Raw genomic sequence first — 27579 nt, 5'->3', positions numbered from 1 at the left:
AGACACTAACCAATTGTGGGACAGCATGCTCCATGAAAAAGATTCATTGGCACTCAAGTGAACAGGGCTCAAGACAAAGGAGCTGCTGATTCTTGCCTCTCCCCTCCCCACTTTGGTCCCTCTTGAGACCACACAGGCACTGGAATTCAGCAGATCCCCAAACTCATAAAAATACACCAGGAATTCCAGCAAAAACTCACTTCCAGTCTACAGGAAGGCATCTAACTTAGTTATAATGCCCATGATTGTGGCATCTCAATGGTTTTGTGCTTCTCTTCTTCATCAAAAGATATGAAAAGGCTGGGAAGATGGCTTAGTGGTAGAGTGTTTGCCTAGCATGCATGAAGCTCTGGGTTTGATTCCTTAATACCACATAAACAGAAAAAGCTGGAAGTGGTGCTGTGGCTCAAGTGGTAGAGTGCTAGCCTTGAGCAAAAGCTCAGGGACAGTGCCCAGGCCCTGAGTTCAAGCTCCTGGACTGGCCAAAAATAAATATATATATATATATATATATATATATATATGAAAATGTGAACACCAGGGTAGGATATGGAAAACACACACACACACACACACAGTCATTAGCAAACAAAATTACTATCTACAAAACAACCCCAAACAATCTACTGAGTGAGTTGAGAATTAATGAGAATTTAGCAAAGTTACTTCCCATAAGAGCAATATATTTTGGAAAAGTGAACAGTATTTCTAAGCTACAAAAAAAAAGCACTCAAAAAATACAACTTAAAATGACCATGTATATTTTCATGTATTTGAATACCACACAAAAATGAAAAAAGAAAAAGTAGGTGAACACATAAATACTTGAGCAAAAGAAACTGAAAAACTAGGTGATCCACAAAAACACCAGAGGCATGGGGCTGGGAAGGTGGCTCAGTGGTAGAGCACTTGCCTTGCATGCATGAGGCCCTGGGTTCGATTCCTCAGCACCACATAAGTAAAAAGCCAGAAGTGGCACTGTGGCTCAAGTGGTAGAGTGCTAGCCTTGAGCTGAAGAGCTGAGGGACAGCACCCAAGCCCAGAGTTCAGGCCCCATGACTGGACCCAAAAAAAAAAAAAAAAAAAACACTGGAGGCAGAAGAAAACAGATACCTGAAAGAGCCCTTGCTATAAAACACCAAAACCAGCCAAACTCACACTTGCTAGGCAAGCATTTTACCACTTGAGCCGCACCCACAATCCTTGTCAGTTTAGCTATTTTTCAGATAGGGTTGCCCCTTTTCGCCAGAGCCTAGAACCGTCTATCTACATCCCTCAGGAAACTGGAATGACAGGCATTCATACCCATTCGTTGAGATAAAAGCTCTTTTTGCCCAGGACTCTTGAACAGTTGAAAATACAGGTATGAGCCACTATACCCAGACTTCTGAGACCATCAATCTTACAGGTAAAAAATACATTTTAGTATTTCATTTTAAACCAGAACTGCTCATCATCATTAATTAAAACCAACTGAACAAAAGAATCAAAACCTGGGGCTGGGAAGGTGGCTCAGTGGTAGAGCACTTGCCTTGCATGCATGAGGCCCTGGGTTCGATTCCTCAGCACCACATAAGCAAAAAAGAAAAAAGCCGGAAGTGGCGCTGTGGCTCAAGTGCTAGCCTTGAGCTGAAGAGCTGAGGGACAGCGCCCAGGCCCAAACTTCAGGCCCCACGACCGGACCCAAAAAAAAAATAAAAAGAATCAAAACCTAAGGAATGATAGTTATATATCAGGCAAAAAGAGAATGGGCATTTTACAAAAGAAACAAATCGATGGCTAACAAATACATGAAATTTGATCTTATCAATTATGAGCAAAATACAAATTTATACCACAGTAAGGCATTTCACATGCTCTGAGTTACTAAAAACTTTGAAGTCTGATAGTAAGTAGTAGTATTATCATACCCTAGAACTGGCCATGGAACCACTTAGGAACTGTTTTACATGCACATACCCGAAAATCCAGCAATCCCAATGTACATAGCTGCATTGTTCATAAGCTCCCAAATGGGAAACCATCCAAGTGTCCATCAACAATGAAAGCACAGACTGTAGTCTAGTCATACAATGGAATACCACACAGCAGCAAGTGTGGGTACAGTTACACGCATCATCTACACACAACAATCTCCCTCCCAAAGTTCATTGTGTGTGGGGGTGGGGGGTAATTTACATAACCTTATATACTTTTGCCAAAGCATGTGCAAAAACTAATCGAGCAAATAAGTCTGGGTAAAATGTGGGGGGAAAAAAAGTATGAACTTCATTTATACAATAATCAAAACTAGGGAAAGATAAAATTAAGTGCAAAAATCCAGGACATGGGTACAGTGAATGGGATAAGGGAAAGTCATGTAAGAAGCAGAAAATGCAAACTGGTTAGTGACAGCATATTTCCATTTCTTTCTTGTTTAAAACAAGCACATAAGCTATACAGTCCTTTATTAAGCATGTAATACTTCAAAATGTCTTAAATTTTTTAATTTAAATAGTTTAGAGAAACAAATTCATTTTAACAAAACTTGACTAACTATAGTTAAAACTGTTTGCTTTGTTTTCAGTTTCCTTTTTACCTTCAAAACTCTAAAACTATATTGCCTGTTAAATTTTATGCATTTGGTAATATTCTTAGTATGTTTTTGTTTTTGTTTTGGTCCATCATGGGGCTTAAACTCAGGGCCTGGGAACTGTCCCTGAGCCCTTTTGCCAAGGCTAGCACTCTACTTATAGTTTCCTGGTAGTTAATTGGAGATAAGAGCCTCACAGTCTTTCCTGCTAGGGCTGGCTTTGAACTGTATCCTCAGATATTTGCCTCCTGAATAGCTAGGATTGCAGGCATGAGCCACCAGGGCCCAGCTAGAAAGTATGCTCTTAATTATAATTATTTTTGTGTTTCAATACTGGGGCTTGAACTTAGGCCTGGGTGCTATTAGATTTTACACTTAAGGCTGGCGCTCTACCACTGGAGACATAGCTCTACTTCCCGCTTTTTTTTTTCTTGGTGGTTAATTGGAGATGAGAGTCTCATAGACTTTCCTTTTCAATTTGATTTTGAACTTCAATTTTCATATCTCAGCCTCCTGAGTAGGTAGGATTACAAGCACAAGCCAGGGGGCTTCCAATTTTTTTTTCTTTTAACATATCATATAAGTGAGTTTCTGCTCCCCTCCCCTTGAGCTCAGACTACTCTGGAATGGCATCACCAGAGCACCCCAACAGGCAAACTTAGAGATTCATTATTCAAGTGTCCTGAGACCAAACTAATTGTTATCAAGTAGTCAAGTGCCTTCAGATGGCACAAGTGGTGACATTGTTGAAGCAGGGCACCATGGAGTCACCAATTTCTGATATAAAAGACAATTGTTTTCTCTGAGCAATGGGAAATACAAAGAGTCAAATGTTTCCCAACTTCATGGGGGAAAATGACAGAAAGCATCTTATTCTTTCAATACTTAAAGTTCCCCCAAAACAAATGTGGGGGGTAGAGGCATGGCTCAGAGAGTAGGGTACCTGCCAATGAGTAGAATCATCAAATACCAAGTTTGAATCCCAGTCTCAGACCAAAAAAAAAAAAAGACAAATACATTGTAGTGCCTTAAGGCTGCAGAGAAACATTTTCATTCCCAAACTCAACAATAGCATTGACTTCTAGGGTACAGAAGGGCTGTATGATCACCGGCAAGAATAAACGCTTCAACAGCAAAATCCACTCTTGGATATCTTGCAACTAATGTTCAAAAACTTTTTTGCATTCTTTATCTTACATGCAACACAAATGTACAACATAGAATGTGACCTATAGAAAAGTAAGTGTAGATAAAAAAATTGTATACCACCCTCGAAGGAGATGAAGTAACCAGCCCACCATCTACCATACATCACAGCTTATTAGAAATTTGCATTAGTCTCCTCTTTGGGTCAATAAAGTACTTTGCATAGGAAAATTTATTGTGCCCCAGTTTACCATAGTTATAAATCTTGCAGGGGAAAAAAAATATCACCAGAGTGTACCATAACTCCTTGATATGTTAATTACTAGTACAAAGCATGTGACCAGCCACTGAGGGGAAGGCACTATTTAGTATTTATTATGGTAGCCACAAAGCCTTTCTGCTGTGAATGAAAGCCACCCACAACATTTTAACTCTGGCTACTGAGTGATTACAGATGTAATGGCTAACTGTTGAGATATTTCAACCCTGTGACAATGGAGACCAACAACTGTGACAATGGAGACCAACACTGTGACAATGGAAACTATAAAAAGGTAACTTGTTGTTAGCACAGTTCTCCTAGGGAAGAGGAATAAGAGGGAAGCAGTCAGGGTAAGAAAAGAAAACCATGCTTCTAAACACAACCATAAAATACACTTGACACCAGTTTCTTGATTCTATAGAAACCTATAGAATCTTGACAGAAGGTAAGAGTACTCGTCTTTAGAAAGCGCACATGTATACACAAACATGTCATTTTACTTTAAGGGTTTACTAAACTCAGTTTAAACTGCTCTGAACCACACAGATTGCTATAATACTGTGTATAAAGTTAAAAAAAAAGTTGGTGCTAATTCAAATTTTTATTCCTTAGGAATGATAAACAGGTAAAAAAATTTATCACATTGAAGAGGTGACCAATTCATCTCTCTGATGCAGTACATTCAAAAACTCACTGATTAATGATTAACATTTGTTTCTTGCAAAAGTTAGTCACAAACTTTCTCTCAAACAAAAACTTTCACCACAGCAATTACTAATTACAACCAATTTACTAAGCATTCACAATCCTAGAGTCTGTTGAAAACAAAACCTACTGACCCAAATAGTTCTCCCAGACTATATAGTCTCTAGCATACTGTGTTAATTGTTTAACTTAATCCTTGTACTTTTGTAATCCTTGTTCAAATGTAAATTACATCTGGCAGAGTTCCAGGGTGTGTAGTATTGATCTTTCCAGCAGATCTCCAGAAACACAAAATTATAAATCTCTGCTTCCTCACTTAGAAGAAAAACAAAGCTTACTGAATAGTAAGAGGAGATTTGAACAAATCTGAGTATAAACTCTATATTTGGTTAGAACAGATGATTAAAAATATAATTACTGGATTGCATGTGCTGTTACAAAATGATTTATTAATGGATTACAAAATAAAGCACTGGGGGCTGGGAACGTGGCTCAAGGGTAGAGTGCTTGCCTTGCATGCATGAGGCCCTGGGTTCGATTCCTCAGCACCACATACACAGAAAAAGCTGGAAGTGGGTGCTATGGCTCAAGTGGTAGAGTGCTAGCCATGAGCTGAAGAGCTCAGGACAGTGCCCAGGCCCAGAGTTCAAGCTCTATGACCAGCAAAAAAAAAAAAGACAAAATAAAGTACTGTGATTATGCATTTCCAGAATCAAATTTACCTTCCAACACTTTTTAGTACCAAGTGACAGAATATGGACAGAAACACACATTTGTTCCACATACCTTATCTGCTCAATGACAGCCCCTCATAGAATTCTAACAAAAGCATTATTTACTCAGCAGTTTGGAATCTGACAAAATGAAAAAGCAGTAACTATCTCCCAACCTTAAGAATTCATCTTTATTTGTCTAGTACTCAAAAACACTTCTATTTTTTTTTTCCTTTTTTGGTACCAGAGATCGAACCTATAGCCTTGGCCATGCTAGGCAAACACTCTACCCTTAGTCATAAAATACACTTTTAATTGTGCTTTAAAAATCCAAATGAAACATAAGAAATTGAAAATACCTAAATTAAAAAACAAAACACCTTAACTAGCCACAAAGAAAATCCAATACTAATTATTGATTATTTTATTTATTTTTTTATTTTTTTACCGGTCCAGGGGCTTGAACCTAGGGTCTAGCCATTGAGCTTCTTTTGCTCTAGACTAACTAGCACTCTACCATTTGAGCCACAGCACTACTTCCAGCTTTTTCTGTTTATGTGGTACTGAGGAATTGAACCCAGAGCTTCATGCATGCTAGGCAAGCACTCTACCAGTAGGCCACAGTCCCAGCCCTGATCATTTTATGTTTCTTTTAAATGAACTTCTTAGGAAAAAAAAATGACATCTGATCATAAATAACTTCTTATGTGGCTACTGCATACCTGTTGTAGGTCACCTAAGGGGCAGGACTTACTGTAACATTTTGCTAAACACCCACTTCTTTATGTGCTATAGAGTTGGGGAAATGTTTCAATAACTTCAGTTTCATATGTTCAATTTACAAAGTGGTTACTTACCCCACGATCCCTCAATTAGCAGTTAAGCCAAGACCTGCCCCCAAGAACTTGGAAGTCCACCTGGTTTTTTTATCTAACATTATCATCTAACATCAAATCTACTCTATCAATTCATTTTTGAAGTACACAGTTGAGAAACTGACAGGGCAAAGTTTCATATGCAGCTTTCTACCCTCACCCCAGTGAGTGAATTGGGCCAAATTACATACACAATAAGTAAAATCCTCCCTACAATTTCCGCAAATGTACCTGAATGAGTGTTTATCCTGAGCACATACCACCACATTCATTCATTCACTAGGGAATAATGTACTTTTCATGTGTAAGGCAAAAGCCATTTGGCATTTGAAATCTGTCATGTTTTCAACACCAAAGGAATCACTTGGGGAAAAAAAAAATAGGTCAGGATTTTTTAACCAAGAAACTGTATGTTAAATACATGATTTTAACGTTTTCTATGATCGCTAGCCAAATTCTGCACCAGTTCCCCAGGGCTATACCAACTCAATGCAGTTTGTTTCCTAGCATTATCCTGCACAGTTGAGTTATATCAATCTGATGTTCCTGCATTTTCATTAGTGCCTAAACACAAGTATTCATCATACCAACTGTTGTCTTTTAAATTTAAAGATAATGCTTACTGGTTAGACAGGTTTGTCTGAAAAAAAACTGCCATATTTCCCAAAGCATAAGCATAATTGTTTTTCAAAATTCTAGCTTCCTTTGTATCTTACATTCTGGCAACCTGAGAGCGCAGATGATATGGAAAGCAGGCTAACTTAGGTTCATAGGCTTCAGGCATTCAAGGGTTAACCCTCACCATCTACATGTATGAATGAGGAAACAAGCTTGGAAAAGACAGTAACTTGCCTCATAGGGTAAGGGAAAGCGGGGTTTTAAGCTCATGCACGTCTAGGTCTTTGTCCTATGTTCTATGCTCCTCTCTCTCTCTCCCCCCCCCCTTTAGTGGGGGGGTGTTGGTCGTGGGGCTTAAACTCAGGGTCTGGGTGCTGTCCCTGAGTTCTTTTATTCAAGGCTAGCACTCTCCTAACTTTGAGCCATAGTGCCACTTCCAGTTTTCTGGCAGTTAATTGGAGGTAAGAGTCTCACAGCCTTTCCTGCCCTGGCTAGCTCTGAACAGTGATCCTCAGATCTCTAACTCCTGAGTAGCTAGGATTACAGGCATAAGCCACAAGCACCTGGCTACACTACTCTGTAAAAGGAATTCACTGTGAAGAAAGACCAGAAAAATCCAGTGTGTACACTTTTTCAAAAACAGTCACCCACGCAGAGGAGTGCCACCTCTTTCTGGGTCTCTCTTTACAAATAAAATTATCAGAAAGTCTTACCTATCATCTACTTTTCACGCCAAGAAGGAAGCAAGAAATCAAAGCAGGATCCCAATATGCAAGAAACTAACCATCTAATTAGGCAGACAACTGATGCCTTAATTCAAGAATGAAAGTAGTACTGAGTTTATTACAGGATTTACAGAGGTGTCTGAACTAACAGCCAGAAAGAGTAGTTTGGGTTATGTTCCTCTTGGTATTGTTAGGACATTCAGTATCACAATTGCTCCACAGGCTTCTTCAAAAAAACAGTTGTAAATTGCCTGAGGTCTTGGATCAGGCTTCCTCCAAAAACTATTTATAGAAAACAGTCTCAAAGGTGAAGTATCTCTGAACGCTATTACAACAGTCTTTTGTCTGATAACCTGACACAAAAAATAGAAAGCTCTTCATATGAGAGGGATGGGGGGGAAAAAAGAGAAGTGAACAATTCTGAAATACAATGCAAGTTTATATGAAAACAGTGTGAAGAACCTGAATGAAAGCTGCTGGTCAATAGGGGAATAGGAGGCAAGCAGGAAAGAAAAATAGATTGGGGGGGGGAGGGCGCGGTGGGAGGGTGGTACTACAGGAAGGGGGTTGGGCTAACCAGGAGAAGGACGGAGGTTGAATACTTTCAAAATAGCTTCTTTGCAACTTTAAAAAAAGCACAATGAAACCTGTTGAAATCGTTTTGGGAAGCAGAGGATGGAAGGTGACAAATGGTGAGATGAATTAGAATATATTGTAAGCATGTGAAAATATACCAATGACATCCCTCCCTGTATATTTAACAAAAGCCAAAAATTTTAAATGAGGCTATGTTTTTAAAACACATAATAAAGGAAAACTCTTCATATAGCAAATACCTCCCCTTACATGCGTTTAAGTTTCTCTATCTAGTCTAAATTAGACTCTTCACACAGCAAGATATTTTAGCCATGATGATCAATAGTATTTGCCTTCCTTGATATTAAGTTCATCTATAATCTCTTCAAGAACATCAAACCAACCCTAACTCCTCAATAGATACTAAAAGGGCTTACAAAAATTCTCAGAAAAATTTTTTTTCTTTGGTTTTCCATTCCTCTCAACAGACTTGCTTCTAATCTCCTGATTCCCTATATCTAAGATACCTAAGAATATCTATATTTACATACAGTTCCAGAAAACAAATCTAATAAGAACTAGATACATCAAACCTCTGAGTATCTGCAAGTGCTAAGTAAAATGTCTATAAATATCCACATACAGTTTGTGGCTTAACATTAGTTCACAACTATAAATAGTAAAGACTATTCTCTATAAATATACTACAGCTGCTATATAAATTCTGAAAGGGAAAAACTACATCTGGGTATTCAAACAGTAATTTACTTGTTTTTCTATCAACTATCCCATATTTCAAATCATTCTGTTTGATTGCTTCAGCTTCACTGATGCACTCAATTATTTCCTGGTGTATGATTTTTTTTCTTTTTTATTTCTTCCTTCCTTCCCTTCTCTCCCTTCCCTCCCTTCCTCCCTCCCTCCCTTCCTTCCTTCTTTTGTGCTGGTTCTGGGATTTGAACTCAGGGCTTGGGTGTTGTCCTTGGCTGTCATTTTTTGCTCAAGGCTAGTGCTCTACCACTTGAGCCACAGTTCCACTTCCAACTTTTTGGTGGTTAATCTGAGGTAAGAGTTTCACAGACTTTCCTACAATGATCCTCAAATCTCAGACTCCTGAGTAGCTAGGATTGCAGGCAAGAGCCATGAGCCACCAGTGCTCAGCATATGATTTATTCTTACACTTTAACTTCATTTATCCCATCTAATCCATTGTCAAAGTTTTTGTTTTTTTGGTTTTTTTGGGGGGGTCCAGTCGTGGGGCCTGAACTCTGGGCCTGGAAGCTGTTCCTCAGCTCTTCAGCTCAAGGCTAGCGCTCTACCACTTGAGCCACAGTGCCACTTCCAGCTTTTTTCTTTTTGCTTATGTGGTGCTGAGGAATCAAACCTAGGGCCCCACACATGCAAGGCAAGTACTCTACCACTGAGCCATCTTCCCAGCCCCCATCAAAGTTTTTATCATCTAAACAGTAAACTGAGTTTGGACTACTGTGATGTTCTTTGATTACATAAAAATCCAGTGATAAAGGCATGAGCCCAGTGGCTCATGCCTGTAATCCTACTCAGGAGGCTGAGATCTGAGGATCACAGTTCAAAGCCAGCATGGGCAGCAAAGTCTGTGAGACTCTCATCTCCAATAAACCACTCAGAAAACTGGAAGAGGTGCTGTGGCTCAAGCGGTAGAATGCTCGCCTTGAGCTGAAGAGCTGAAGAACAGCATTCAAGGCCAGATTCAAGCCCTATGACCAACAACAACAAAAAAATCAATGATAATATTATGAAGGCAATGAGAAGATTTTTGTGTCATGTATTCCTACATAAGAAATGATTCTGTCTGTAATCCCTATACAGGTCACTCTTGAAGAACTACAAGTACCTTATCATTCATTCAATGTTTACTATAAGCACTGGTGCCAGATATACAAAGACAAGCAAAAGTGACAGCCTAACAGCTTCTAGAGACATTTTCCTTTACACTTCATGCAAAACTCAGCCGTGTCCATGCTAAACCATCCATGCAGGTACACTTGTAAACAGTTCTTCATTACTTGGGCTACTGGATGTTTGAGAGCTGCAACACCAAGTTTTATAAAATATTTCTGCCACCAAAAATAAAATTCTCGGAACACCAGATGTTTCTTTGTATGAACACGTAAGAGCCAAGAGTTGGAAAGCAGGAGAGGGGGGAAAATGTATTCTTAGAAAAATAAACTGGGCTTATACAGGCAGCTGATTGTAAACAAGTCTTAAATAAGACAGTCTGGACACCTCTCCTATCAAGGAGTAGAGAGAACCTATCTTAAAGAACATGGATTGTTTTCAGTTGGGTTTATTAAACTTCTACATTAACCTAAAAACAAGCAGATTTCCTAACAGGTTTCCTTCTCTGATAAAAAAATAAAATTAAAAAAAAAAAACCTTCCTGTTCCTAGTCATCAACAAGACTTGTCCAGAAGGTTGTGGCTGAAGTCTAGATAAAGGTACATTCTGCATTCATTTTTGAGTGACATTTTGGCATTCCTCAACCAGTAGAGAAGTTTCTGGAGTTAAAAGTTGACAAGGTAGAATCTTAAGGGAATGGAAAAAAAATCACTCTTTAGCAATTCAAAGAAGAAAACATTCTTGCATGGGGAACTAGAAGAAACAACTTCAGGTTCTGTTTTAACTGGAAAAACAAATGGCTCTGCTTCGGAGCACTATTTGTTGGCTGGACTTAACCAATGAATATAACTAGAAGTTACAGTGTTAACAGTGCATTTTTCCCCACTTCCTTTCACATTTATAGATGTGATCAGGTTGGCCAAAAAAGCAGGGAAGAACACTTTAAGAAAATAACCGTCAACATTATTCTCTGAAAAAGTCTTATATCCATTCTACTTATGTGAGCCTACAGTGGATGTATCAGAATATCATCTCACAAAAGGGCATGAGTTTTTTGTTTCATTTTACTTTGCATTCTTAGTGGTGTTAGAGCCTAATCCTAGGCCCTCATGTATACTATACAAGTACTCGGACAACTGCAATGACACCTCCACATCTGGAGAAATACTTTTCTGTATCATTCATGAGACACATTCCTAGGAGCACAAGGGAATGGAAAGAATTGTGGTGCCCATCTCATGGTAGTGCATGAAAAGACAATAAGGCAAAAGCCTAAGAGTTGGTTAGTTATCCTTACTGACTTTATCCCCAGGGAGTAAATTCCAAGAACAGATTGAACATCCTACATCTGAAAATTCTGAGATGTTCAAAACCCAAAACGTATTTAATATTTTTTTATGCTAGGGACCAAAGCCAAGGCTTTGTACATGCAAGACACACACTCTCCCAAAAAGCTACATACACCCCCCAGGCCCAGTGTGAAACTTTTTGAGGGCTGACATGACATCACAAGTAGAAAATTCCACACTTCATCTCAAAGGATGCAAGTTGCAGTCAAAACAGTGGAGAAACTTCTATATGAATACAGAAGAGTTCAGAGTTGGAAAGCCACTGAATTCCCTTCAGGTTATGTAAGATATAGATGAAACCTCTATTCATGTCATATTTAACCATGGAAAATCTGGAGAAAAATAATCTAAGATCTGAAACACTTTAGGTTCCCAAGCATTCTGGATTAAGGATAGTCAACTTGTACTCTCTTTCTTTTTTTTCCTGCCAGGTAACATTTTAGCATTGGGGTGCACCTACATACCTAACAGTAGAGTTTAATGATTTGATGGGTAAAAGTTTTTGTTTATTTTGTGGGACCCATGTATTCATATGTCTAACAATCAATGTTAATTTAGATAAAGTGAAAATATGGCAATAAAATGGAGAACAGGCTTGAAATATGACATTTTCCTGCAAACAGTGAGACACAGAGCAAAGCACTAAGGCATGAAGGAGACCATGAAAAAGCGAAAAGTGAAGAGACTGGGGAAGGCACCTGGTGACCGAGAAAATAAACAGGGCACCGACAGCAGAAAAAAGCAAGAACCACAAAGGATCCACAAACAGAAGGGTGGGTGCAGGACACAGAATCTCAGGCCAGCCCCTCAGAACAGCTGATGCTGGTGACAGGGTGGTATGCAGTCCTGCCTGGGTCTGCATGTCATCCCAAGGCACAGAGAGCTGGTTGGTGATAGTTGGATAGTTGTATCTATTCTGCACAAACTCCCTTGGGTCCTCTCACACACACACTCTGCTCTACATTTTAACATGGAAGTATACCGCCCATCAATACCAATCTACACCTTTTCCTTCCATTGGCATTATCCTATTTATCTCAAATTTGATCTCTCCAATTAGTCCTGGCTTATTACTGATAATATAATTAACAGAATCAAGCTTATGTTAACCAGTAGCCCCAAGACTTCTTACATGGATGCATCCCATTCAATTATTTATACTGCTGATCTGTCTGTCCTCTCCTTTTACACTGTAAGCTTAGAGTACATACAGGCAATTGTTTAGACCATATAAGGTTATCATAGGGTTTTGTTCCCTGAAATGTTGGCATCCACAGAAATGGAGTGCATAGGAAGGAAGTGTGCCACGGAAGGGACCATGAGTAGAGGAGGCTTTTTTGCTTTATTTGTGCCAGTTGTGGGACTTAAACTCAGGGCCTGAGTGCTGAGCTTTTTTGCTCAAGGCCAGCACTCTACCATTTCAGCCACAACTCCACTTCTGGCTTTTTGGGGGTTATTTGGAGATAAGAGGCTCATGGAAGCCAGGCATCAGTGGCTCACACCTGTAATCCTTGCTACTCAGGAGGCTGAGACCTGAGGATCTCGGTTCAAAGCCAGCCTGGGCAAGAAAATCCGTGAGACTCTTATCTCCAATAAACCACTAGAAAAGCAGAAGTGGTGCTGTGGCTCAAGTGGTAGAGTACTCACCTTCAGTTGAAAAGCTGAGGGACAGTACCCAGGCCCAGAGTTGAAGCCCCATAACCAACAAAAGAGACAGACAGACAGACAGACAGACAGACAGACAGACAGACAGACAGAGACAAAGACAGAAACAGACAGACAGAGACTGACTCATGGAGTTTCCTACCCAGGCTAGATATGAACTGCAAACTTTAGACCTCAGCCTCCTGAGTAGCTAAGACTACAGGAATGAACCACCAGCACCCAGCTAAAAGAAGGTTTTACAATATGAAAAACCAATCACTGTGTGAGAGCCTAAAAGAACTATGTGAGTGATGGCAATGTTCTACATCTTATCAGTGTGGGTTATAGATGTATTCAAGAAGAAGATAGAAAAAGAAAAAGGCTAAGAAGAAAGACTTTGTGAAAGGGGGTGCTAAACAAGCAAATAAGCAAAACAAAGAAAATGAGACAGAGCTCTGAGAGGACTAACTTCAACTCACCTAAGAGCTGCAAATTTTCAGTGTTGCTATCTAAAGGCAGTACGTAACTGCTGTTTTCATAGGCTTAAAAATGAGTTATCATTTTTTAGGAGTAACTCGGGTTTATTCTTTGTTGGCATGAGTCAGAGAATTTATTGCTCTGAAGTCTCTGAGTCAAGTTACAATTTTTTTTAATAGCCTTTGCAAAAAGAAGCAAGTTAAGAAAGGAGCTGTTGGTTTCATTGTGTATATGTGATCACACACAGAAAAGAGGAAATGCATCAATGGTTAACAGGATCATGTACTTTACCTCTAATTTATGTTGTCCAAGAGTTCAACAGAACACTTGTATTATGTTTATAATTAGAACAAAATTGTATTTAAAAAGTTCATTAAGCGTCCAAAAAGAGGAAAGACACATGTCCCCCTCTTCCCCACATGAAGAAGCCGGTCATTCAGGCATTTGTATTAAAAATAATAGCCGGCTGCTGGTGGCTTAAACATGTAATCCTAGCTACTTAGAAGGCTGAGATCTAAGGATAGCAGTTCAAAGCCAGCTTAGGCAGAAAAGTCTATGACTCTTTATCAATTCTTTATCTACTTATCTTTACCTATTCACCATCAAAAACTGGAAGTGGAGTTGTGTCAAATGATAGATCACTAGCCTTGATTAAACAAGCTCAGAGACAGCACTCAGACTATGAATTTAAGCCCCAGGAATGGTACACATATACACGTGCTCACACAAGCACACAAACACACATACACACACATACACATGCATAATAATAATAATAATAATGCTCTGGGGAAAAGTGTGGCTCAGGAGTAGAACGTGCATTAGCATGTTCAAACATACTAATGCTAATAATGTTCAACATCAAGAATAGTAATTAAGTAATTACAGAAGTAGAACTATGTTGTTTGCTATTTTGTCATTTGAAAAGTGCTCTTGAATAAAGAAAGTCACATTCAAAGATAGAAAACTAAACCTGTCTAAGGCAGTGAAACATAATGGGAACTTTTCTGTAAGACTACGGGTTCCAGGAGAGCTCAATCATCTGGTTATTCATCTCCAAAGTCATGAAACAGCCCCATCATGCGTAATGCTATAAGCTGTCCTCCATGAAACCTGTAGCATGACTCTTCTGCTCTCAGTGGGCCAGACAACAGTCTTCTACTTTCCTGTTTTCATTTCCAAACCAAGAAGGCTTCAGCTGTGAGACTATGATCCGCTAGTGATTTCTAGTCACTGTGTGATGCATCACACCCAACTTGTAAATAAGGTGTTCATTTAATAAAGACACTTTAAAAAGCCTATAAAGTCTTACTAAAGACTTGGTAAGAGCAAGTACCAGTGACTCACACCTTTAATCCTGGGGACTTGGGAGTCGGAGATCTGAAGCTCAAGGTTTGGAGCTAGCCCAGACAGCGGAATCTAAAAGGCTCTCATCTCTAATTAACCAGCAAAAAAAAAAAAAAAAAAACAGAACTAGAGGTGTGGCTCAAGCAGCAGCCTTGAGGGAAAAAGCTATGAGAGAGTGCTCAAGCTCTGAATTCAAGCCTTAGTACCAAAAAACACAAGGATATCTGGAAGATGCAGCCTCAACCCAACGTTCCTTACTTCATGCCTGGACACAATTTGCTTCCACCTGCACAGTCTTCCTTCACAAAGCTGCCATGTAAACCATGTAGCTAACACTACAGTGAGAACTTCTGCCAAAGTGGGGATGATCTCTTGGCTGGATCAACCATTACTGACCTTGTTCGGTGCCAAGCACCCACAGCCTGTTACTGTCAGCCAAGGCAGTAGTAGTCAATGCCGCAAGGGGTCTAAAGCAACAGCTGTACAGCCACAATCCAAAAAGCCACACCACAGCACAGAGCCTGTCATTATGTAATAATCTAATTCAGAAATTAGAGGACTCGTCATAGGCACACTCAAAGCGGCAGAACCACAAGGGACAGACACAGTCTGGGGAATACTGCACCACACAATTCCTGCTCTTAGACACAGCTTCTGGAAAGTTTCTATCTGTATCCTCCATAGCACCCAATCGTACAACACCTAGAAAGCACCTGCTTCTTTCTATGGCATGTGCTAGCTACTAGAAAACAGGAAGACACAAAAAAAGAAGGCAAATCTGACAAGAGCTCTTCCCTTAAGGAGTTTACAGTCCATGAAGGGTAGTAAACCATGTACAGATTCTTTCCTGACACAGAGTTGGTTGTTATGTTTCATTCGAAGCAATAGGTTTTGACCACGTGCAGAGAGAATGGGCACCTTGATGCTTGGATGAATGAGTATAAGGCTTTTAAACGACTCTATGCCAAGTCCGCTTATTAGTCCTACCTGGACCTACCATTGACATCACTAAAAAGATCTGATAAATAAGAAGCTTGGAGAGGAGCTTCCATGTCACTAATCCCCATGGCCAGGGCCAACAAGGATCCTGATGTTTAAGTCAGATTATGCTTCAATGATTTAAAAAAAAAAAAAAAACACTGGTCATTAAAGCAGGCAAACTGCTAAAAGCACATAGCTGATAGCAATCTATCTGCTTGCACATTCTCACTGAATCACCTCTCAGAATCCTGCCATAAAAATGTTCTTACATTCAGCATTCTACTCAGAATCATTTCTAGCTGGCTCTGATAGATGCTTATTGATAGCTGACTAATTACTAAGGATGGTACACCATACAAGACTTTCCCTTTCCAATTTAAAATTGAAGATGACCTATTGCACACCTCAGATGCTTTCACACATTCCAGCTTCAAGAAGGGTATATAGCTGGGCGCTGGTGGCTCACACCTATAATCCTAGCTACACCAGAGACTGAAATCTGAGCATCACGGTTTAAAGCCAGCCCAGACAGTAAAGTTCATGGGACTCTTATCCCCAATAAAACACCAAAAAGCCACAAATGAAGTTGCGGCTTAAGTGGCAGAGCACGGCTAGCATTAAGCATGAAAGCTCAGGGACAGTGTCCCGGCCCTGAGTTCAACCCCTGGGACTCAACAACAACAACAACAAAGAATATACAGGATATACATAACCTAGAGCCCGGGTTCCCCCATCCCAGCCTGCAGCTTGCTGTCACTAGACAGCTTTGAGGAAGGGCTAGAATGTCAAGTGCATCAGGACTCAGGCCATCCTAACCCTTAATTCCTCCTCCCCCAGTGCTGTACCTTCTACTCTGCATCCAACTCTCCCATCATGTTTTCTGCTTCCAGGGCTAGATCACAGAGTGGCAGCAGCCAACAAGAGCTTAGATGAGAGCAAGGGACAAATGGGAGACCAGAAGACTCCACTCCACTCCAGGACAAAGCCATGGGGCCTGAATGTGGATAGGATGCTTCACACACAGAGGGATAAAGAAAAGCATAACATACACTTCATGTTCATTCATTAAGAGGACCAAGTGCTCAGGACACAGGCTGTGCATTGAGGGTCCCCTTAGGTCTTTCTCATGGCCTTAGAGCAGCAACCCCACCACCCCCAATACATACATACATAACACCACCACTATTCTCTACACACACACTCCCTCCTTAACATCTCAAGAACATCTTATGTCAAGAACAGTTACTTCTTGCAGGCATTCAAATACTGTTTCTTTCCTTTTTTTTTTTTTTTTTTTTGTGCAGGTTGTGAGGGCTTAAAGTCTCAGCCTGACCTTTTGTGCTCAAGACTAGCATTCTACCACTTGAGCCACAGCTTCACTTCTGGCTGTTTTGAGTGCTTAATTGGAGATAAAAGTCTTAGGGACTTGGCTGCCCAGAGTTGGCTTCAAACCATGATCCTCAGACCTCAGCCTCCTGAGTAGCTAGGCTTACAGGCATGAGCCACTGGAGCCTGGCTTTAAAAACAGTTGCTGATATAAATTATTTACCTTCATGAAGGGCTGCCAAATATCTGTCATGAAGAATTTCTCCCTCAACAAAACTGACTGCACCAATGTGGCAAAGCAGTGTTCCTGGAGTCTGGTCAGCTGAGAACATGATGGAACACAGGATGTCTTTAAAATGCACATGGTCTTAAACATTCACAATTAAGTCAAAGCTGATCAGAAAATCCTAAGACTTAAAAAGGATATTTGGGACTTCCTTCTAATTGTTCTTTTGAGGTGCTAAAGAGAAACTTCCTTTAAGAGAAACTTCCTTTTCTTAACATGGACTAAGAAACACTATTAGAAACAAAGGCAAGTCCACTAAGCCTCAGTGTCTCCTAAATGTAAAAATAATAAAGTTGTCAACAGTCAGTGTGTCTGTGTCTGTGTACTAGCTGCTTTCTAACCTCACAACGCCCCCAGAATCTGTCATTTTATTATTTCCTTTTTTTTTTCAGACCAGAAAACCAAGGCAGAGGGAGTTAAAGGATTTTCCCCAAAGTTTTCAGCAAGAAAGTGGTGGAGTCAAATTCAAACAAGCAGCTTGACTTTAAATTCCACACGCTGGGCCACCATATCTGACAGTGTTTCATGAAGCCAGTTACTTATACTCAAACGATGGCTACAAAAATATTGCAAAAGGAAAAATATAACATTTCTTTTCATCCAGGGTAAAATTGTGTGGCTGAGAAACAGAATGAAGCTCTGTAAAAATCTGACAATCTGAAATACTCCAAAATCCCCAAGCCTTTTCAGTGTTGACATAACAGCACAAGTGGAGGATTGCACACCTGAATCTGCGACGAGTCAGGTGCACTACAAATACTGTATGAAATGGTTTTCAGGCTGGATATGAGATGTATATGAACCATGAATGCATTTAGTGTTTAGACTTAGGTTCATGCCCCCCCCCAAAGCCATTTCACTATGGATATGCAAATGTTCCCAAATCTGAAAATCTCAGAAATCTGAAGCACTTCTGGTCCCAAGTTTTTTGGACAAGGGACACTCAGTCTGCCCATGGTAATTTACAATGAGTTTTTAAGTTAAATCTTATTAAAGCTAATTCTCTAGATGGTTAGAGAGGCTATTTCAATATACTAAAACCTACAAAAAGAAAGTTGTACCTACCCACTTAGAAAATTCAGTATATACACAAATAAGAATAAATAAGGAGGATTTTTTTCCAGTTGATTTTTCTTTTTTTAAATGCTACTCAGACTAGCCTCCAACTAATAAGCTCAATCTGTCTTCTTCTGCCACTTGAGTAGGTGGGGGCTACAGGTATCTGCTACCACCCCCAGCTGGTCAATTTTTAAGGAAAAATAAACCCTTTAATAATTTGTACTATCCACTGGTCTAGTAGACCAACAGAGCCTAAGAAGCCCCAAATTCTGATCATTTTCTGAGCATGATGGTACACACCTGTAATCTCAGCACTCTTAGCAGCTGAAGCAAGATCTTGAAAGTTGAAAGCATGTGCTGCATAGTAAGACTTTACTTCAAAAAGAAGGAAAAGGAAGGAGGGAAAGAGGGAGGGAGGAAGGGAAGGAAGGAAGGAGAGAGAGAGAGTGCTGTAATATTTGATTTAGTAGTTGATCTACATCACAGACGTCATAGACCTCCAACAAGCCCAAAGTCACCTGTGTTAATGTTTCCATCCATTCCCAGGAGAAGAGAAAATTAATAATAAATAAAATTAAATTTGCTCACTATTTAAATTCCAAGCTTGCATCTTTCCTCCTATTCTGGTGTTAAACTCATCTTTATTTGATTAAATGAGGCATAAAGCTATAGGGGTGTTTTTGTTTTAATGTGCTCACTAGACACATTTAAAAGAAGTTAGAATCTCTCTGTTTACTGACACTTTCATTTCTACTCTTTTCCTTAAAAGTTCACAAGTCTAGGCAATCAATGAGCAACGATAGAATGAAGTCACTCTTAGAAAAAACTGATAGTAAGTAATAACCTGGCCAGAGAATGTAAAGAAAGTCCCTTAGGATTACAGTAGACCGGCAAGTTTGGTAAACCTACTGCCACTGCATAATGCGTTATAAAAGTGTAGACTAAACTGTCATCTTGGAGGAAAAGAATATGTTCTATTAGCCAGTAATACCTCAAAGGCTTCAAAAACCCTAAGGTGGTATTACCATGCTAATGTTACCTATTTATACAGTAACTCTAGGTTAAAAAAAAAAAAGTAGATGTTTAAAACTGAATGGGGCTGCTCAAATTTAACACCATTATCTTGATAAACCTTCCTTTCCACCTCACTCCCCTCTCCTTCCTCAAAGCATTACTCTAAAAACAAGTAACTTTAAGGATCTCTCTCAACTAACAATATAACTATGCAACCATTCAATCATTCCCTTACAATTTGTACACTGAATCTCACACTTCCATTAGCTATGAAAACACAAGTCGATAAGGATAGAGAATAAAAATGGAAAACAAAACCAAAAATTCTATTCCATTTTTAAGACTTGCAACTTAAAACGTTCCCAGCACGACTGCAAGTTCAGCCACAAATCTTTACACGTTCTCTGTTTAATTGAGATAGTAAGATAGGTGGCTATGAAAAGCATCCATTGTGAGGACTTGAGTAAGTCCCACAACAGAATATAACTAGATTCAAAGCTTGCTAATCTTTTCAACAAATTGCATGTGGCTCTATTATTTGTGGTTCTTCCAAAACTTGAGATAAATGTGCTCAGTTTCTTCAACAGAATGTTAACCTAGGCAGTTTACTATATGCCCTTCCTGATTTTCTCTTGGGGCTCCCAGATGGAGGTATATGGACCTTATCAGTCACTCAGGGTGGACAGACAGTCTAGGGAGTGTCTCCTCAAAAAGCCAACAGTCAAGCTTCCCTTTCCTCAAAGGCTCCCTTCCTGTTCCTTTCAAAAAGAAAAAACAAAAACAAAAGCAAAGCCGGATCTTCTTCCCCTAAGGGAAGGGCACACCAAAGCTTTCTTCTGGCCACTTCAGTCAGCAGCAAAGCTCATCATACCTACAGATCAGATTCTAAGAAGCTAAAGAACTAATCACTGCTTTCAGAAGAGAGAAACTACAGCAGAAATGCACACATGCACACAAAGGAGAGTTCATCCCACGATGAAAGCCAGAAAATATAAGTGGAGTGTATCAAGGTTGTAACAAAACCTACAGAAACAAAAGCTGTCCAAAGAAGCAGTATGCAAACAGCTCTGGGACCAATCATTCTCCATCCCCATAAAGTACACACATTGCTGCATAAAACAGCTGCATGTCTACAAGAACCACTTAAATATCATTGGTCTCCCCTACACACAAAATAAACCACAACTGTACAAAATGAAAACTAATTGAAAGGTCCAAATCACATGATTTTTGTAATGTCCTGTAGACACATACAAGAGCTGTCATACTGGGCATGCTACGTCTTCTGTAGGAAACTGGTCCCTCAGACAGCTAGCTGATAACCACCACTGGTATCTGCTACTGGAAGCTGTCTTTATTTCAACAACACTTTGAATGTTCTCATCAGCCACTTCAGGCAAGCCCATTCCCCCACAAATGGCCACCTGCCCCGCCCCCCCTACCCCACACCTAGTTTTCTTAACACTCTCTAGCAAGGAGCAAATTAAAATGTGAACCCCCTACTTACTCCATTTGACTCAACTCTGTATCTGAGTAGCAAAGTTAGGATAGATCTGAGGACTAAAACTTGGAGGGGGGGGGGGAAAGCTTTACAAATCTCTAGTTCAGACAGAGACAAAATGAAATATAAAGGCTAACTCAAAGATAGAGACCATGTCAGTGGCGGGACCAGGTGGCACCCAGAATTCTCCATGTATTACACAGTGCTCTCCCCCAGAGGTAGATCCAAACCCTGGCCTACTGGAGACCAGGAGGCTCTGCTGGGATCATCAGGCTTGTAAGGCCTAAAGTGGGGAACTGGGACCCACAGTAATGATCCTCAAAGCATGAGTCTGGCCTGCAGCTGCCAGCATCAGCATCACCTGGGAGTCAGTTATAAATGCAAATGCAAATTCCTGGGGTTGGAGATGTGGCTCCGGTGACAGAGTGCCAACCAACGAGAGAAAGCACCAGATATCAAGTTTAGGTCCCAGTCTCCCACCAAAAAAAAAAAAAAAAAAGCAAATAATGCAAATTCCCAAACCTCACCCCAGACCCATACTGAATCAGCTGCTTTAGGGGTTTTTAAGCACACTCAATTTTACAAGTTAAACAGAAAAGTCTTCTGAAAGAAGCTAGTCTTCTTAATGCCCTACAAAATCTTCCTCCCTCCCCATATTCCCTTGAAACAAAATAGATGAAGAGATTGAATTTTTTTTTTTTTTTTGTCGGTCATGGGGCTTGAACTCTGGGCCTGGGCGCTGTCCCACAGCTCTACCACTTGAGCTACAGCGCCACTTCCGGTTTTCTGGTGGTTTTATTGGAGATAGGAGTCTCACGGTCTTACGTGCCCGGGCTGGCTTTGAACTGCGATCCTCAGATCTCAGCCTCCTGAGTAGCTAGGATTACAGGCGTGAGCCACCAGCGCCCGGCCAAGAGATTGAAATTTTTTAATTACTAAATATTAGCCAGACATTAGTGGCTCAGGCTTGCAATCCTAGCTATTCAGAAGGCTGAGATCTGGCAGATCTTTGTTGGAGGCCAATGTGAGCAAAAAAAAAAAAAAAAAAAAAAGTCCTTGAAACCCTGTCTCTTAAAGCAGAAAAGTCCTCAAGATTCGTCTCCAAAATAACCAAAAGGCCAGGCTGGCAGCCTGCTCTCAGATGTTAAGCTATAGGAACAGAGGACATAAGGGGCTATCTGCATCTGTCTCCCACTTTGAGATATTGAAAAACCATGACGGAAACTCATTACAAAGATAGAAAGACAATTAGAAGGTATGTCTGGCAAAGAGTGGGCCTGGATCCCAACTCCAAGTTTTAGAGTAAACAACACCAATCTTACTACCCAGAACCACTAAGAGTTGTTCAAGGGCCAGTAATCTTGAGAAGATAGAGGAGCTCAGCCTCAACGCTCCATCTTGGGTGGAGGATGATGGGGCACAAAGAGCTTTTATAGGAAAGGAGGATCAGAGCAGGGAGGCTACCCAGTGCAATTTGCAAACTTTGTGTTAGTTAATGCATAGACCTCCACACTATGGAGGGCATTTACAAAGCTCATCACATACACTGGATCCTATAAAAAAAAAAAAAAAAGATTTAGCAGCTAACATTTTTAACCACTGGGCCAAGGATTCTCTTCAGAATTTAGAATGCTGCTGGGTACGAGTGGCTCATGCCTGTAATCCTAGCTTCTCTGAAGGCTGGGATCTGAAGAACTTGGTTGGAAGCCAGCCTGGGCAAAGAGGTGCATGAGACTCTTTCTTCCAGTCAACCAGCAAAAAGCCAAAAATGGAAGTGTGACTCAAGTGATAGAGCTCTAGCCTTGAACAAACTGAGCAAGAGCACAAGGCCCTTCCTAAGTTCAAGCCTCTGTCCTGACATTAAAAAAAAAAAATTAGAATGCTGAGAAGAGATCATACAGGGAGGAAGAGAGACTAAGGGAAGTTACTCTTTCCAAGATAATATTCAATACTATCTTTTTACTTAGCTAGGTTAGAGGCACTTTATGGCTATTTACACAAATAATGACAAAAATTCCTGTAGAATGCAAGCTTCATTATTCTCTTTTCCTATAAAGCTTCATTTCCCAAGTTGTAGAGATCAGATCCATAAACCCATGAGATCTCCATATATATGGACGCTTTAACTACCACTATTATCCATAGTGGATATGTAAAACGAAAGAGGCTTCACACACCAACAATGAAAGATATTTGTTAAAATATAATATATAAAGCAAGATAGTATTGTTTGAGTATTTGAATACATATACACACCAGAAAAATTCGTGAGAAATATATTACTTTGGTTATCGTTTTGGAGAAAGAGGCAAGGAAGACTAGGGGTGAGTAGAAGACATTTTCACTGTGGATTTCACCCATTTGGACGAACTAGGAAATTAGCATTTGATCCCTACATCCACATCTCCCAGCAAAGTGCCTGGTTCCACACCCTGCTCCACCCCCATGGACATGGGCTCATACACATGTAATCACCCAGAAGCCATTTGTAGCAGGTCTTTTCTCATTTTCACTGGCAACAGATTTTCCCCTCATCTTAGGTAAGTGAACCTCCACTTAGCACCCACAAGACCAGCACAAATGCCACCTGTCTCCCTATGTGCCAGGACCCAAGGTGGCTTCCACAGCCCTGCCTCAGTTTCCTAACACAAGTCAGAAGAAAGGAGTATAAGGTACCAACTTGCCTTCAGCAAGGTCACACAGCCTCAAGGGTAGATGGAAAAGGAAGCAGGGAATTTCCAGGTAACATAAGACATGTAAGGACAACATACATACACCTATATAATTACCATGTTGTACTTTTCCTTCCTTCTTATAACTCTCCAAAGAGAGAGCCTTGGGCACAGTCACTGGATCTATTATTATTTTTGGTCCCCCCCCCCAGGCCCAGCCTGGCACTCAAACATAAATGTATCCTGGATAAAAGAGTGCAATGTGGTTTGGTGGGTTTTTATTTTTTTCAAGAAATGAATTTGCTAATGTCTTAATGTTTGGGAATGGTGAATGGGAATAGTGAACTCTTAACCTCGGCCTATGCACTGTATTACAGTCCTCTAATTCCAACCCTGATACAAACATCTTTACCCTCAGAAGTCCACTGAGACTTTAGTCCTCACTAGCGCAGTCTTGACTTTGACCCCATAAAAGGGGAAACGTTGGAAAGCTAAGCCTGTCTCTTTCTTTTCTTGAAAGTCAATATACACTTAATTGTTTTTACTGGTAAAACGGAAACTTGTGCCTTATAACTTTGAACTTCTACTCAGGATTAATGCATTGATATTTCTTGCAATGTTCAGGAAGATACTAATTCTCAGTTTGAGACACAAGTTTGACAATATTTACTGAAGAACTTCTTACATTTCAAACCCTGAACTTATAGATATTTTTTTAAAAAAGTAGTACTCTCAGTGTTCTGCTCATTCACTCTTGTTCTGTCCTGAGCTCTATCCAAAAACAAATGATAGAAAATAGTTGCAATGCCCAGAACAATGGTTCAAGCCTGTAATCCAAGCTTCTTCAGAGGCAGAGAGCAGAGAATCACAGCTCAAAACCAGCTCTGGCAAAAAGTTTTTAAGATTCCATCTCAATCAATAACAGGATGCAGTAGCACATGATACAAGGAATTACAATTAGGAGAATCATAGCCAGGTATTAAATGAAACCCTATTTCAAAAGTAACCATGGTTAGAAAGGGAAAAAAAAAAGGTTCTGGAGGCTTGGTTCAAGTGCTACTACACCTGCCCAGTAAGCATGAGACCCTGAGTTCAATCCCCAGAACCAGTTAAAAAAATGAGGGTGGGGGAGGTATTGCATATAACATGAATCACTGGTTGCAATTAATCAACCCAGAGCCCAAGGGAGGAATTTTTTCTATTTTTAAATGCACTGTTACTTTAAAGGAAAGCTCCCTGAAGAAATATAAGACTAAGCTGCATAACGGAAATCAAAATGCATTTGATGTCTTCATTCTTGCAAAGAGTCATCTTAATCTACAGGTACAAGTAGCACTGTTGAGTTGGGTTGGCTCTCTTAAATTAAGTTTGTCTAGAAATGGACTGACCAAGACACAAGCAGAATTCCATTGAAAGGGCCAATTCCCAAAGAATTGCAATTGTCATGACAGAAGAAAATATCCTCATGCCATTGCTATTCTTTTAGATTCAGAAAAGGGTCTACTGCAATAAGAAGCCAATGGATAATAAATGCTAGAATCACCCTTCAAATCTACTTAAATGATTCTGAGTAGAAACTAATGTGGTGGCACTAAAAACTACTCCACTGGTTATTTGACATGTGTAATCAGTTATAAATACTATGCAAACTCTCCAAAATTAAACCTGTTTCTCTACACAAATGCCAAGACATCATTTCATTCAATAATAACTAACAGTACCATCCTTATGTACCCAAGATGGATTGGGAACATAGCTCAGTTGTAGAGTGCTTGCCTAAGTAACATGCCCAAGGCCCTGGGTTCGATCCCCAGCAACACACACATACATATGGAAACAGTACATAAACATACATGCGCATGTGCACACACACGAAACAAAAAGAATGTTTTAGACTATCAAGCAGCAAGGGAAACAGAAGCAGTACATACCAAGTTAAAACCATTCTACATGCTTCCCAGACTGCCTTGAACAATCTAACCCAATAAATTTTCTTCTGAAACAATGTAACAATATTCGGTTTTGAAAGAAAAAAAAAGCTGGGGTGGTATAGGTAGGGACCTTGTTTAATCTGTAAAGACTGTAGTATACATAATGAGTTTAGTTCCTAGCACCATGAAATGCATTATCTGCACTGCTAAATATAACGGAAAATACAGTAAAAGAACATTGCAAATGCATCTAAAAATACTGTCCAAACATACACTAATTAACTATAAAATATTTAACACATTTTAAAAATAACAGCCATTTATGTCACCCCAAGAATCTGCAGAATGTTTGCAAACTATGTAAAAATTGCTAGGCTCAACACAAAAAGCAAAGAATCACCAATCTAAGCACTTATATTTTTCCCCCAAATTTAGCAAAACAGTGCCTAAACACATGATCACAAAAGGAAGCCCGCTGCCTCTTTTAAGCAACAAAGTAACAAATCTAATTTCGGAGTAAGTCTTCAGTGAAAAATCTCTAAAGTGCAGAATTCATTACTTTGTAGCTCACCAACCAACAGGTGACTTTTAGACACAAACTCCCACTTATTTCCAAGAGGAATTAACCTTGGAGACGTTCAGGTTTTTTTTTTTCTATTGTCACAAGTTACTACATTGCCATATCGAATGAATTCCAACCGATTTCTTCTCAGAGGCTTACCAGAAAAAAAAAGCCAAATATTCAAATTATTTCAGAGGCCTTCTCCCATACAGTTGTATGAAACAGAGCAGAATTAATAAGGATCCCACAGTTACCACTTTTCAAATGCAAATATGTTGCCATCTAGTAAATGCATCATCCCCCTTTTAAAACATCCCCCAAGTGTCTATACAGTGGGGGGGGTAGCATTCACACATAACATTCACGCATTATCTCAACTCCACACCATTATCATCAACAACACACAACAAAACAAAAAGAATTTAAATGGTCCAGCCTGGGCCTGCATTTACAAGGCTGCTGTGCTTGACACCCACCTACTCCTCCATCTTACACAAAACGTCCCTCAACAATTCACTCAGAGGAAGCAAAATGGGAAAGAAATAGGGGTGCTGGGTTCCACGAATAAGGCCTTGAGTTGGTCATTTGCCGGCCTGAGCCTTTCTACAGGGTTCCAACTGTCCCCCCCTCACATGCGAGATATCTGGCAGCCCCCCCGGGGGGGGGGGCGGGAGGGTGGCTGCACTGCTGATTGGTGCTGATTCTGACCAGGGTGTCCAGCCCTGCCTGACCCACAGAGCTGTAAAGGGGAGGAGACAAGAAAGTGGGGGGGGGGTGGAGGGGAGAAAGAGCAGAGGGAAAAGAGAAACTTGGACTTGGAATCACTTCCTACAGGAGCGTGGGACAAACTTGAGGCCACCCCCTCCTAACAATAGCTAGTAGCACTCCTGTTTTCCCCGGTCCCAACTTGCAGGATCTCCCGAGAAGGCTCTTCCCCTCCCCGCCCTCCGCGACCCCGCTTTACCTTTCTCCCTGCTTGGTGTTAGAAGGAGGAGGGTGCAGGACCGTCTGATTCCCTTCCATCTCCACCACACACTTGGTGTTCAGTTCCAGTTCTGAAAGCACAGAGGCGGAGGAGGGTCGTGGTGGCGAAGTCCGAGCATCCGCGCGCGCGCGGGGCTGCGTGCCCGGGGAGGGCGGCCCGAGCTCCGGAGACTCGCTGCCGGCGGCTCCCGGGGCTCCCCAAGCCTCCGCACCTCCCCAACACCACCACCACCCCCCACCCCGACCCGGCCGCGCTCCCGCCACCCTGGCAGTTTCCAAAGTTACCCCCGCCCAGTGCCCGAGCAGAAATAAAAGAGAAACGAAGAGAAAGCTCCTCACCTCGTCGGTTCATGGGCCGGACCCGGACAGCAACTTT

The 27579-nt window shown here is 40.6% G+C and overlaps 1 protein-coding gene across 1 annotated transcript in view; it reads right to left on the bottom strand.

Moving 5' to 3' along the window:
- The window catches only part of Kif13a (kinesin family member 13A), a 159245-nt gene extending 131672 nt beyond the window's left edge, over positions 1-27573 (bottom strand). The window contains exons 1-2 of the mRNA XM_013030417.1: positions 27543-27573; positions 27184-27274 (exon numbers count right to left, since the gene is read on the bottom strand). Coding sequence (XP_012885871.1) covers positions 27184-27274; positions 27543-27555 — 104 coding nt within the window. The 5' untranslated portion in view covers positions 27556-27573. The remainder of the gene's footprint in view (positions 1-27183; positions 27275-27542) is intronic.
- Between the last annotated feature and the right edge of the window lie 6 nt (positions 27574-27579).

This window comes from Dipodomys ordii, unplaced genomic scaffold, assembly GCF_000151885.1.
Source record: "Dipodomys ordii isolate 6190 unplaced genomic scaffold, Dord_2.0 Scaffold130, whole genome shotgun sequence".
NCBI lineage: Eukaryota > Metazoa > Chordata > Mammalia > Rodentia > Heteromyidae > Dipodomys > Dipodomys ordii.
The sequence above is the reverse complement of the archived record's forward strand: the minus strand, read 5'-3'. Positions and strand labels throughout refer to the sequence as shown.